This window comes from Sardina pilchardus, chromosome 14, assembly GCF_963854185.1.
Source record: "Sardina pilchardus chromosome 14, fSarPil1.1, whole genome shotgun sequence".
NCBI classification, from domain to species: domain Eukaryota; kingdom Metazoa; phylum Chordata; class Actinopteri; order Clupeiformes; family Clupeidae; genus Sardina; species Sardina pilchardus.
In genome coordinates, this window is record NC_085007.1 from 7,187,945 (window position 1) to 7,203,164 (window position 15,220).

General features: G+C 45.5%; 1 protein-coding gene across 1 annotated transcript in view; it reads left to right on the forward strand.

Annotated features, from left to right (window-relative positions):
* Positions 1-6,963, forward strand: part of prnpb (prion protein b) — an 8,556-nt gene extending 1,593 nt beyond the window's left edge. Inside the window, exon 2 of the mRNA XM_062553799.1 lies at positions 5,190-6,963. Within this exon, the coding sequence (XP_062409783.1) occupies positions 5,197-6,900 (1,704 nt within the window). The 5' untranslated portion in view covers positions 5,190-5,196 and the 3' untranslated portion in view covers positions 6,901-6,963. The remainder of the gene's footprint in view (positions 1-5,189) is intronic.
* Positions 6,964-15,220: the final 8,257 nt, after the last annotated feature.

Here is a 15,220-nt window from a genome sequence, read left to right on the forward strand (position 1 = left end):
GGTTAAAGTATTTGGAGGGATGTGCTGTGATCTCCACATTTGTACTAGGGCCCACTCACAGAACACTTTCTGATGTGTTGTACCAGAAGAGAGATAACTGCATTTACTGTAGATGGGACATCTGGGTTTTTTTTATAACTAAATTCACGAAGTGGAGGGAGGATACATTCACTTCCTGGATTCAACATGATGTATCAGAGTCTTGCTTCAGTCTGTCCATCCTTGTATTCTGAGTAGAGTCATGTGGACAAACATCTTAACATTCCCAGAACCCGCATGACGTTTTAAGTTTCATTAAACAGATCGCTACACTCTGGCGCCAAGTGATGGAATAATGAATTGATTGTGGCCATGCGTGATGGAGAAATAAGTGAGTCAGTCTGTAGTCAAGATAAGTTTATTTACACAGGCCCAGCACATTTTATACACAGACGTGAAGGGGCGCAGCTAGGGGGAGGAAAGTTTGGACGATTCAAAGGGCCCAGCCAGAGCCATAGAAAGAGAGAGTCGCGACACTCTTTGATGTTGCCGCCACGATCAAAAGTTCCAAAAAAACCTGTGCTGAATGGCTGAATCGCAGGAGGGTGGGATGTACTTCTGATGCTGGAAGGTGTAATCAATTAACTCATTGACTAGTGACCAAGAGATTGGCTGTAAACAGTTCCAAAAGCCCCATAACGAGGAAATAGCCTGGAAAAAGCGCTGCCATTTTTTCCTATGGAGGTCTATGGGAGTGTCGCCACTCTGTTCTATCTATCGCTCTGGGCCCAGCACTATAAGGAGGCTCCCAGAGAGCCCCATTTCTAATACTAGATTTTCTAGCGGGTCCAGAATTATTGGCCACATTTTCTAGGGTGTAATATGATGTGTCGGTTCACTCTTTGCTTTTATAACAGCTTCAACTCTTCTGGGAAGGCTTTCCACAAGGTTTAGGAGTGTGTTGGGAAACATCCCATTCTTCCAGAAGCACATTTGTGAGGTCACACACTGATGTTGTATGAGGAGACTGGCTCTCAGTCTCTGCTCTAATTCATTCTGAAGGTGTTCTATTGGGTTGCAGTCAGGACTGGTCACTTCCTGTTCCAACATGACTGTGTACTAGTGCACAAAGCAAGGTCCACAAAGACACGTATGACAGAGTTTGGTGTGGATGAACTTGACTGGCCTACACAGAGTCCTGACCTCAACCCAATAGAACACCTTTGGGATGAATGAGAATGGAGACTGAGAGCCTCCTCGAGTCTCCTTGTCCAACATCAGTGTGTCACCTGACCAATACAGTACGCTTCTGGAAAAATGGTCAAAAATTCCCAAAACACACTCCTAAACCTTGTGGAAGCCTTCCCAGAAGAGTTGAAGCTGTTATAGCTGCAAAGGGTAGATCAATATCATATTAAACCCTATGGATTAAGAATGGGATGCCACTTAAATTCATATGCGAGTCAGGTTAAGTGACCCAATACTTTTGCCATTATAGTGTACTGTATGCCCAGTCGAAGGACAAGTGGCCTTGACCGTAAAATGCTGCTTTGCAGGTCTGGCTGGCCAACGCCATTGAAGCCCATTTTCAATATCCCTAAAACAGGGGCACATTTTAATTGAATTTCACTGCTACTTACGCCCCTGCTGGAAGTAAGTCAGCAAATCTTTTCCAGACCTCGCAATGGAAAAGCTGGAAATAAAGGATATTATGGCCATAGATAAAACATAGAATAAATAAATAAATAAACAAATAAATACATAAAAGGGGGGCATTAAAAAGGCCAAAATAAGATAATACTGAAATCAAGAAAAATAAATAAATAGCTAATAGAATAAAATAAGGCGAGGAAGGATAGGAAAACCAGGGAACTACTTAGACAAAGCTAAAAGCAAGGGTAAAAAGATGGGTTTTGTCATCGAGCCGGAAGTCATAAGTGAGTATTGATGTAACCTTACATTATGCACTTCCCCTTCTCAGTCACTTTAAGGGCCCTGTTTTGAAGATGTGGAAAGCATGGTCTGAACTGGAAGTGCATTTAGGGTGTGTCTACTCCACTTTTGCTTCCTTTACAGCGGAATAAGTGACTAGACGCCAGGTGCATGGTTCAAAAGGGTTGTTATGTTTCTGAATTAATCATGAGTGTGGCCGTTACATCTATTAAACAAATGAGAGTGCCATCTGCCATTCCTCTAAGAGCTACAGTACAAGGACTACAATGGCATGTTGGTGATGTTTTTACTGTCAGCAAGCACCCATATGACAAAGGCAATGTGGCTGCTGTAACCTGCTAACAACACAGAAATAAACATAAATGGGGGTGTCCTAAAATATTTCCAGCGAAATGCAATCACCGGCAGCTCAGGCTGGGTTTACCCTGTCCTAACTTTGGCCTATTTGTCCACACTTGTAGACACAAATGACCTCCCTTTCAGAATAGAATAGGTCTGGCCCGCACCATGTTATGACTGGCTGAGCCAACTGCACCGCACGACTCCCGCCCCGTGGTCCTTTCTGGATCCTACCCTGACTCTCTCTCCCACTCACTTCCTGTCGGTCTCCACTATTCTATTCTATGCCTGAAATAATAGAATGGGTCTTTATTGTCATTGTTGAAATTGAAATTGAAAGTGCTCTCCAGTTAGTGCATTGTTCATCGAGTCTGTAGAAATATAAATTTAAGTGCTAGTGTTTCTTAAAAAAGAATAAATAGAAACATATAACAGCATTAGCAGCATACATAAACACACACAGTCATAATCACACACACCTAGTCATAGTCATACATACCCAGTCATTGCATAAAAAACACATGAACACACAGTCATTGCATAAAAACAGTATGAACATAAGGATACAAGGATGTTTATTTGTCACATGCATATGATCACTAAAGGAAAGAATGCAGTGAAGTTGTCATTGCATTGATCCCTTTTGCATCAGATTCCATATTGTTCATAATTTTTTGCAGCATTGAAGGTGGTTATTGCAGTTGGATAAAAGCTGTGTTTGAGTCTATTTGTCCTTGCGTTAATTGATCTGTACCATCTGCCTGAGGCCAACAGCTCAAACAGGGAGTGTCCGGGGTGGTGGGCTTCCTTTATAATGTTCTGGGACTTTCTTGAGACAATGGGAATTATGCAGTTCTTCCGGTGTGGGGAGAAGGCAGCCAATGATCTTTAGGGTGGTGTTGAGTGCTTTCCTCTGTGCCTCTCCAACTGGTGTACCGTAATTTCCCGACTATTAGCCGCGGCTTACATTGATTTTGCTAAATTTCTTCTGCTATGAGGTTAATACAGGGGGGCAGTTAATGTGGCGTTAATATGGTTTTGTTTCTTTTAACTTGCATAAAACACTGTCCTGCGGCTTATACACAATGCGGCTTATATGCGGGACATGACTGTACCAAACGCAGTATGTTAGTATGCTCTCACTGGAGGTCAGTAAAAGGAAACAAGCAGTCGTTTGTTGTTGTTTGATGTTATTCCTCCCGGGATTCTCAGGAAGTACTGTACAGTCTCTGCTGGGCCTTTTTTCAGCAGCTCAGCTTCAGAGTCTGTTAAGTGGTCAACCTGCATGTAACCTCCACTTTCCACTTTATAAAGGCACAATTCATTGTTTTACCTTAACATAATATTTCCAAAATCATTTTGATGGCACATAACCTCATAACATGGGGCGGTGGTAGTGGTTAAGGAGCTGAGCTAGTGTGCAGTAGCCTGAAAGTTGTCGGTTTCAATTTCTGGCTTCTACCGCTGTGCCCTTGAGCAAGGCACTAAACCCCCTAGTTGCTCTGGGGACAATGTAATCCCTTGTAATACACAATCCCTTGTGTTCATAGGAACACTGCCCCCCTCCCAAAATAGTGCATTCCCTCTATATTATACTGGAGTGAGGTTCATACTTGCAAAATAGCTAGCCTGGCACGCCCTCCCAGTCTGGTCAACTGCTCATTGAGAAGGATTTCTGAGTTCCCGAAATCTGCGGAACTGCCCCCTTTGGTCGAGAACCAATCAACTTTGAGCAGCTCCAACGGCTCTGGGTAGAGGCGTGTTCAAGGCAGAGGAAAGAGTGTTGTTATTGGTTTAAACTCGGCAATCCGCTTTCTGACATCTACCAGTAGCAAATCGAGGCACTTAAAGGAGGCGGGTCAACCAGCGCTGGCAAGAAACCGTGTTAGCACAGGCTGTTGGTCAGACTAAAGTCTCGCAGAGCCTTTGAAAGTCGATGGTAATCAGGCTACAAAATAGCAAAATATGATATTATTTAGTTTGTTTATTATTCTCATTATTTATTGTCAACTGCAGGTGGACCCCGAGTATTGTTTAGTACTGCTTTAAACACACCCTTCCTCTGTAGCCTACTGCAGACATGTCCTAATGAGATGTCCTAATTTGGGCCTTTTTGTCCTGAGCAGGAGGTGGTCACCCTAGTGTATGTCAAAACACAATAGCCACGTTTACATGGACCCTTCTATTCCGATTAGAAACGGAAAAAAACGTCATATAAACACCTCAATCGGAATGAAAATCCTGATCCGATCAGAATTGTAATCGGAATAGAAGAGGTGGTGTAGTCCGTTATTCCGAATGAACGCTCATGTATACGGTCATTCTGATTGACCTTAATATCTTCCCAATGAAAAGTAGCAAACAACGGCTATTCCGATCAAAGATTCTAAAGCGCTGACAAGCGTCTTATCGGAATAGAAAGTAGCCCATGTAAACAGACGGCGCAAAAATGTTTCAATCGGAATAGTTTAATCGGAATGACAAAAAAACTGTCCATGTAAACTTGGCCAGGTCTCACACGATTAATCAGCAAAGCTTATTCTATCTATGTGATTTATATGTGATATCTATGTTATTTACATTCTGTCAGCACTGCGAAGCCTTGCATAGATTTGTCCACACAAAGGAAGCCATTCAGTTCAGGAAACAGCCCACCAGGGGGAGACAAAACTAAAAGTCCAGGTGGGGATCCTGACATTTATAAACTCTGGGTGATGTTTCAAGTGCGGCGCACAAGTGCATTTGATTGACCGTCATAAAATTGGCATGTCTCAGACTGACCAGCTGATCACTGGTCATGGCTTATTCCGGTCACCAGCCGAATAATCGGTTTATCTCTAAAACAACTTCTTTTGCAATCACTGACATCACCTTTAATTATTGTGTTTATGTGTGTGTGTGTGTGTGTCCATGTGTAGATCCACCATGAAGAGGCGGGCGTGTCGTGTGCCAGTTCTGTCCCTGGTTCTGCTGGCGTTGCTGCTGACTGACCCAGCGTGGGCATGGGGCAAGAGCAAGACCTCCTCCAAATCCAAAACGTCCTCCTCCAACACCAAAACATCCAACAAACCCGTGGCCACCTCGCCTAGGACGAAGACCCAGGCAAATTACCCCAGACAGCCCAGCCAAGGGGGCCAGCCAAGCAAACCAAACCCATACCCCAAAGGGGGTACCTATCCGGGGGCTGGAACCAACACAAACCAGCAGAACCCCGGCAGGGGAGGAACCAGTTATGGTGGAAACACAAATCAGCAGTACCCTGGAGCGGGTGGTTCCCCCAACCAACAGTACCCGGGTAGAGGAGGGACTCCGAACCAACAGTACCCCGGTGCGGGTGGTTCCCCCAACCAACAATACCCTGGTGCTGGAGGATACCCCAACCAGCAATACCCAGGCAGAGGAGGTACCCCAAACCAACAGTACCCCGGAGCGGGTGGTTACCCCAACCAACAGTACCCTGGTGCTGGAGGATACCCTAACCAACAGTACCCGGGCAGAGGTGGGTACCCCAATCAGCAGTACCCTGGTGCTGGAGGGTACCCCAACCAGCAGTACCCTGGTAGAGGCGGATACCCCAATCAACAGTACCCTGGAGCAGGGGGTGGGTATGGAGGTGGATATGGAGGTGGGTATGGAGGCGGTTATGGAGGCGGCGGATATGGAGCAGGGTATGGTGGTGGTGGGCATACCAACTGGAACCCCAACAATAAGATCTTGAGCCCTCGGTATGGAGGAGGTTACGGGGGTGGCATGGGAGGCTCCCCCTTCGCCCGCACGGTGCAGCAGAACGGATACATGCCCTCGGGCAAGTCCCAGGGCTTCGCCAAGAAGGCCATGCTGGCCGCGGGCGTCGGGGCAGTGGCGGGCATGGCGGTGGGCTACGGTCTCGGACGCTTCCCTCGTCCCCACTTCGGCTTCCGAAGCCCCATGGAGGAGCAGCAGTACAACCGCTACATGTACGAGCGCTACGGCGAGCGCTCCACCGACGACAACGACTACCGCGAGTACGTCTACAAGACGCCGCCGAAGGCCGACAAGAGCTTCCAGACGTACGAGCAGTACATGGAGAGCTGCATGAAGCGCACCGACCTCCTCAGGCAGGATGGACGCAACTCAGACCAGAGCAATCTACAGAGCGACCAGCCATCAGACCAGAGCAATCTACAGAGCGACCAGCCATCAGACACCGAGGAGAGAAAGGAAGACCCAGACAAGAGCAGACTCCCCGCCGATCAGCCCTCCAGCACCAACGAGACTCTGGCTAACGCTAACGGAACTCTGGGCAGTACTGACCCGGAGAAGAGCGGCGTCGTGGCGTCCGAGGATCCCGAGGCAGACGCGGCCGCGGCCACGGCAACGGGGGTCAGGCGAAGGCGGCATGCCGTTGCCGACGGCAACGCCGACGACACCGTCAGCATCGTGGAGGTGGGCTACCCGGCGCTGATCGACCAGCTGAAGTCGCGCCGCTGCATGGAGCTCTACATGGGCTACTCGGAGCAGTTCCTGCAGAAGCAGAGCCAGAGCCAGGTCCAGGAGCCGAAGAGCCGCGGCGACTCCAGCGGGCGACCCCTCGCTCTGCTCCTCACCACCTCCGTCATGCTGCTCTGCAGCAACGTCCTACTGCAGTGAGGAAGCAGGCAGTGAGGACATGCGTATGAGTGTGTGTGTGTGTGTGTGTGTGTGTGTGTGTGTGTGTGTGTCATAGAGAGAGAGAGAGAGAGAAAGTGTGTGTGTGTGTCAGAGAGAGAGGGAGAGAGAGAGAAAGTGTGTGTGTGTCAGAGAGAGAGAGAGAGAGAGTATGAGAGAGAGAGTGTGAGAGTGTATGAGAGAGAGAGTATATGTGTCAAATAGTGAGAGAGAGAGAGAGTGTGTGTGTGTGTGAGAATAAGTACTGTACATACTGTATGTATACTATGTGTGCCTGTCTGTATGGGTATGTGTATGTGTGTGTGTGTGTGTATTGTTCCATGATGTACTCCGTGGATGGATGACTTCAGTCAGCATGAAGTGGTTGTAAATCTGAGGGCATGTTGTCCTGAGGTCGTCTGTGCTGTTCGACTCTAAAATGATGTACTCTTCTCTTCACGTTGATATTTATGGGTTTCCATGTTTATGTTGTTGCATTGTGTCCACTCTACCAAACTGCACTGACATGTTTTTAAGGAACCCCTGTCTTCCCCATACCCTGAGTGTTACACAGGATCTTGTCACTCATGTTCACGTTGATATCGTGTGGCTTTAGGTCTTTATTCTATAAGGTCATGGTTTGTGTCTTATTTGAAGTAATCTGAAACGGCGGGCTGTCTCATAGTATTTGTGTTTCTATGAAAATGCATCAACAACAATTAATGACACATGCTGGTGTTATAATGATAATAATGTCTCAATCATAGCAGTTAACAAGACACTGATAAAAAGCTAGTTTGGTAGGCTTAGGAATGTCTGAAGATGATGCCATCCATACGACTGCCACAGATGTGACTGAAAGTCAATCATCTATTCATTAATTCAATGTTGTCAAACAGATACTGCACAGCTGCCACTTAACAGCTATCTCATAATAAGAACTTGCCTCTTTACAGATACAGAGCCTAATGAAACACGCAGAAATGTCCAGTAGCTCACTTACTGTACTGCATGCATGGTGTATACTCAATGTGTACCTGAGTTTTATGAGTTTTTGACAGCAAAGCACACAAACTGAGGACAAATCCTCCAATGTTCTGCCGTTAAGCAAATACCACGGTACTGCCAGGACACAGGGAAATTGCTCGGTTCCACAGCATGTTCTGCTTTTCCGCTGTGCTTGGCACTGCTTTTTGCATACTTTGCTAACAAGGTAACTGTCATGATTGCATGTCTTTTGTGCTTACAGATATATCAACAACATACAGTGGTAACGAATGGTAATGTCTCTTTTTAATATCGCAATCACTACTCACTAATTACTCATCTCGCATCTCTAATATTTTTTATTTTAATTTAGATCAAAAATGAGTTTAAACGTAGATGGCTTTGTAGATGATTCATGATTTACAGTTCAGGCAGACTTCGGTGTAGGCTAGCTCTCTACACATTGACACAAGTGCACTTAGTTTCCTGATGAAAAGTAATTGGGGAGGGGGCTGTACATGAAGATACTTAAAAACTGCATTTACAAACTATGAGGCTAATGTTGTTGGAGTTGTGCTGGTTGTCCGTAACTGTGGAATATCTCATTTGTATCTGCGTCCAGTGTGGTACTGTTAGACAGCCTTTCTTCATCATCCCCAAGATATTGGTCTTACTCGTGCTTGTTCAAACTCAAATGTTCAGTAACTGGAAATGGTCGAAAGGTGTTGGTTTGTCTTTGCAAATCTCTGCCTATTCTGTCACATGAAACTCTTGAAATTCTTCTCGATTCATTTAGGCTTATGGTGTACTTAGACTATGATACAGCTTCTGAATGACCCCCATAATAAAGCAGTTTTCAACAAAATATCAGAACTATGTCCTGTCATTATTATAGATTATGTCTGTTTTTTTAGTTGTTACCTCAAACACATTTACACTCAAAAAACGTGTTCTTAGTTTAAGGAGTTTGCTGGTCATCCAGAAATTCCTTTAGCGGTTTCCTGATATAGAGCAGAGTTCCACTGCTCACGCTCCAAGAACAACCATGATGCCTATCGCTATAGCAACACCACAGAACATATTGAGGCCAAAGATCCGGAGAAGAGCGTCTGTTGAGGCCTTGCATGGAGCATTTTGGTCTGTTGCCAGGAGACCACTGTGTTCAGGGAGGGACTGCCACAAGTAGAGAGATGGGTTGGCAGACAGATCTGAGAGGCTTTTAGTGCTAGGAGGATATCAGTAGCACACAAGTTAGACTAACTGGACTGAATGAAAATAATACATTTACACACACACACACACACACACACACACACACACACACACACACACACACACACACACACACACACACACAACTGTCTCAGTGAACACAACGCAAAATATAATGTAGGAGGCCCCAGCCGTGGCGCGACTGGCTGGGGCACCTGCACTGCACACCGGCGACCCGGGTTCGATTCCCGCCCCGTGGTCCTTTCCGGATCCCACCCCAGCTCTCTTTCCCACTCACTTCCTGTCATTCTCTCTACTGTCCTGTCCAATTAAAGGCATAAAAAGCCCAAAAAAATTATATAAAATATATATATATATATAATGTAGGGCCTAGCTTACTTTACAACAGACAACAGTTAGAGCATTTCATTTAATTCTTTTTTTAAACTTATGAACAGCAAATGACCCATACATTTAATATCAAGTACTCATTTTAAAACATCACTGGCCTGGGATGATTCCCTCGTAGTTATAGAATGGTTATAGAATGGTTATAGAATGGCTCTAAAGGAATCATGTCTGCCCTGGACTCTGCTGCTGTTTGGGCCGAACCCTGACTGACTGGTCATGGTGTGTACTGTAGCACGAGGCATCCGTGGTCCAGAGACCCCACGAGGAGAAGCGCGCCACTAGACGATTCCGGCCCACTGTGCCCAGACCAGCGGCACCCGCGGCACCAGCACCGTCAGCGCCGAGGCCTCTGGTCCGGCGCCACTGAGGCACCGGTGCTTGTTCTGGTAATAGGCGTAGCCGCTGCCGTAGTCGTGCCCGATGGCTGCCCCTGTCGCAGCCGTTCCAGCTGCTGCAGCTGCTGAATTAGCTGCTTCAAGTTCTTGCACTGCAAGCTGTATGTGATCGCGACTAACAGTTGCTTTTCAGTTCTGCTGCTCTGGATGGATGGCACCGTGCTGCCCATACCCTTACCAGGGCACACCCTTCTCCGGACCTCCCTGTTGCCGATGCCATAGCCGTGGCCTTGCCCGTGGCCTTGCCCGTGGCCTTGCCTGTGGCCGCGCCCGTGGCCTTGCCTGTAGCTGTTCGTGCCCAACGTGCCGATTCTGTGCCTGCTCTGGTGGGAAGGCACCCTGCGGCCCTTACCCCTGAAGCCTATAGGCTTGCCCTGGGCGCTGGGGCAGAGAGTGGCGGTCAGCAGCAGGCAGGCCCACAGGAGGGGCAGTCTACTCCGGCCCAGCATGTCTGGATAGCACGGGGGGCAAGAGAAGGAGGAGGTGTTCATTAACACAACAGCCATGAATACTGGAGTGTATGGGTGCCTCTCAACATGCCTCCTCGATCCTCGATGCTCGAGGGGCGTTCCCACTGATCTATAACTAACACTGGATAGACTATCCCATTGTTTCCCCCCCATCATTCTTTATGTAGATCAGTGAGGATCGAGGCATCAAGGAGCGAGGGAGGACGTATAAACGCTGCATGAGAGGCACCCCGTGTGTGCACTACACTAGAAGCACTACAACAGTGTTTAAAGGGGTATGTTACTTTGTATGTGTGTGTGTGTGTGTGTGTGTGTGTGTGTGTGTGTGTGTGTGTGTGTGCGCAGGGAAAGTGGGCGGGAAGATATAAGGCCTACTGATACCTAGTGGATCATTTAGGCTCAGGATGGACATATTTTAAAGAAATTTTAGAGACTATTATAGGAGTTAAAAACGAAATAAATAGTCGATAATTAAATATTTTAGAATAGCATCTTGATTTGTACTGGTATGTGTGTTTGTGTGGGGCGGCGGGCAGGTTTGGTCTCCCAAACTTTGTCTCCATACTCCTATCAGTGCTCTGTTCGAGAACATTCAAACATGTATTCATGAAGGCATGGCACCACTAAGTTCTACGACCATCAAAGGATGCATTTACACAGTTTGTTTGGCACCGGTAGAAAGTGTCACGGTTTAGAATAGGACCCACACGCAAAACTCTTGCAAGCAGACATGCAGAAAAACACACTTTAATCAAACTAACAAAATGACTTACAGACAGAACTTAAACGGGATGAACAGAGAGATGAACCAGGATATTAATGGGGAACAGGTGAGAAACATCAAACAGGCCTGGATGGCACAAAACGGTTTACTTTCAAATTCCCTCTCCATGCAATAGGATAGCGCTACAACAAATCATCTTGTTTTCAAATAGTAGGATGGGGAATTCACGCTTAACGGTCGCAACTAGACCTCTGAAGTTAGCTACCATCTTTGCCAATTTAAGGAGATCCGGTATCTTGAGATTTTTAATATGGAGTTTTCCTGAACAGTTTTGTCTTCTGCCTTAGAGTGGATACTGTGATCTCCAGTACGTGAAGGCGGCAGTAGTTAGCTCTGGCAGAAGTTAGCAGAAGTTAGCTCTGATGTCGCAAAAATCAATGTGTGCTTAGGCATACATATTATCAGTTATATGGTCATGAAATGACTTGCCGACGTTCATGGAAAGTATGAAGTCATTTCATAGGAATGTAGGCAAGTCAATGCAAAACATATACTGTACACAATACATGTATATCTTTTACCGACCGGGTACAGCATTCAACTAGAGCGTCTGAAAAAAGTATTCACCCCCTTTGGATATTTCCATTTTTACTGCTTTTGTAAATGGAATCTTGATCAATTTAATGTGGTCTTTTTTTTTTTTTTTTACATCAATTTACAAAACTGTAAATAAAAATCCACAATAAATTCACAATCCACAATATTTACAATACTGGAAAACAAGTTTATTATGGATAAACTGTTTCAATGATGCTGAGTAGTTTTACAACGAGACTAAAGTGAATCAATGGAAGACGGAAAGAAATAAGAGACTGTCTAATAGGCTTATAAAATAAACATCCTTACCGAGTGCAGTTTCTGCTCTGTTCCTGTGAGTGATGTTTCCCTCTCTCACTCTCTCTGTGTATGTGTGCGTGTGCTGGAGACTGAGAAAAGTAAGTGTGAGGAGGAGTGTGGATTGTGTAAGTTTCTTTTCTTCTGTTGCTTCAGGTCTTACTGGAATCTCATTCTCATCAAGCTACATTTTACTGTAAACACACACACATACACACACGCGCACACACACACACACACACACACACACACAAATGTACACATGTACAGACACACCGACCCCTTGCTGTCCAAAGCAACAACCCCGCCTCCTTGGCACCAATACTTGGATTGGTTAAAATCCAGCAGGCCAGCTGTTTTTCATCTGAAACACTAGAGGGACTCGCCTTCATGTAGCCGTCTTACAGTTTTTTTTTCAATTGCTCACACACAAAACCATACACTAATTCTCTGCCTTGACACAGTTTTCAATTTAGCTTTTAACTTTTTTCAATTCAATACACACAATTCTCTACCTAACACACAAAACTTGATTTCCTATTCCTGTCAAAAACAACCAATGAAAAAGCCACACTTAAGTCATTAGTGCCTCAGACTCTGTCCTCACGTGTGCAAACAATAATTGCTTTACTGAACACCAACCAATCACTGCCTGATATAGGCCTATCAATGTCCTAGGCCAACGTGGAGGCAATATTACAGTACCATGTGTGCTGCCATCACACATAATGATGTTCTGCACCACCATGCAACACTTGGCCCCTACAACACTGGCCATATCCTGACACTTGGCCCCTACAACACTGGCCATATCCTGACATTTCTGGATACTCTTCAGGGAATTCTTGCTCCAAATGAAGATGATCCAGACCAGGCAACATTATGTGCTTATATGGGATAACGTCAATTTCCATCGCTCTCTCAGCTAGTCCAAAATTGGTTTGCCAATCATCCAATTTTTTTCCGTTGTAGACTTGCCTCCATATTCACCTTTCCTAAACCCAATTGTGACCCTGTAAAGCGGAACCAGTCGTTTCGGTAAAATTTAGTAAATTAAGTTATTGTGCTCACGTGAACGGCCATAAACTAAGCTTTCCAACGATATGTATATCGAGGGTATTACACAAACTATCGCTAAGATAACCGCATCTAAAGTTGACATGGTTCTCCTGTCACGATATGCCAGAAGAGGAGAAATCAGCTGTTTAAGCGGCGCGTGCACAACGGGAATGACAGAAAATGTGTTGAATCTTCGCCGGGTTTAACAGTCAAAACGTAGGTTTTTCAGTGAAATGCGTTCACGATATGAAACTGTAGACTGTATACAGCCGAATTATGCGAAAACGTGAAAATCAACATTTTAACCCGGAAGTTTGTTATTGTTGATTTTCTCAAAATAACGATGTGCGCAAAACGACTGATTTCGCTGTGAATGGTCACAATTGAGGAATTCTTTTCAGCATGGCGCTGGAAAGTGTATGATCGTAATCCCCATGCCCGTCTGCCACTTCCCCAGGCAATGGAGGAAGCATGTGGTGACATTGATGCTGCCTCTATCCAAGGTTGGATACGTCACGCCAGAAGGTTTTTCCCTCGATGTTTGGCCAGAGAAAATATAGCATGTGATGTAGATGAGATATTGTGGCCAGATCCAGCCCGGAGGAGAGATGGACCCTAAAATTGTGTGGGTGTATATGTGGGTGTGGGTATAAATAAGTGAGGTTGTTTATGTATCTGCTTGAGCACACTGAGGAAGGCGCTAAGCCAAAACGCGTCAAAACACGTTTATATGCAAAGTACGACCTTTTTTCCTTTTCTTAGTAAACATATAAGTTTGGTCTAGCACTCTCAAAAACAAACCAAGAGACTGAGTGAAGCCTGCTCCTACCATACAAATGACCCTAAATACACACCCAGCTCTCTCTCTCTGCACATGCTGAGTGAATGGGCGAAGTTTGAGCGTCTGAGCGAGTGCTGTGTGTGGCGGCTGTGCCAGGATCACTGCTCTTTCTTTCTATTATTTCTATTTTCTTCTTTCTTTCTCCTGGTAGCTTACGTATATGTTCTTTGTGTGTTTCCTGGAGTGTTTAGGGTAGCGGTTTCTCGTATTGTGGTGCCTGCTTCCAGGCTGAGAGTATGGCGGCCCCAGGTACAGGGAAGTTTGATAGTTTAACGAGGCAACACGCCATTAAGGAAGCCTCTAGTGCCAGCGTTGAAGATTGTAGTTTGGCGGTAGGAGAGGTTGTTGGACATGGCAAGATTGTGTCCGCTGCCTGCATGAATAATGCGGTTGTGCCGTTTCTTGAAACAGTGGCCTTGGCGAATAAAGTTGTTGAACGCGGCATAGTGATTGACGGTGTTTTCACCGCAGTACTTCCTTTATCGACCGCATCTAAGAAAGTGATTTTGTCCAATGTTCCGCCTTTTATTAAGGATGAAATCCTTGCTCAAACCTTGGCCCGCAATGGGAAGCTAGTGACACCGATAAGGAAGATAGCAATGTCTTGCAAATCTCCACTTCTGAAGCATATCGTGTCTTTCAGGCGATATGTCCACATGATTGTGAAGGATAACACTGATCTAGATTTGACCATTAATGTGACAGTGGATAATTTTAATTATACGATTTTTGTGACTTCACATACAGTATGATGAAGTGTTGCTGGCAAACCGATCATCTGGTGCGAGCTTCCCCCGACAAAAGTGAAAACTCCGCAGAAGTTAAAGATGTGCATAATAACGTGATCACTGAGAACAGACATTCCTCTGAAACTCCTACAAATGGGGAAGATGTTGGGGCTGAGGGGGGTCAAACGCTGGGAGAGGGAGCAGTGCCCTCACTTGATGAAGGCCCTTCTGGGCAGGGTGTTTCTGCCGACCCGTCAGGGCTTGTGTTGAAAATGCTGTATATGTTTTCATTTGTGTGTATGCCCCAACAAAAGCTGCTGATAGAGTTCTGTTTTTTTAGATACTTTATCTACTGTTGTGTCTGGGTGCAATTGTAAGGAATATTTATTTGTTTGGTGGAGATTTTAATTGCACTGAAAAAGATGTGGATAGAAACCATACTGAATGTCTGAGGAAGGGCAGTGTGTCACGAAACGTCACATGTGGTGAATAAAAATAAATAATATTGGAGCTTTAGTGTGCGGACTTTTTTGTCCTTTTTACTGTTGCTTTTTAAGTCCAGCACCTACTTTTAAATATTCAGATGAGCGCACCCGCTTCTA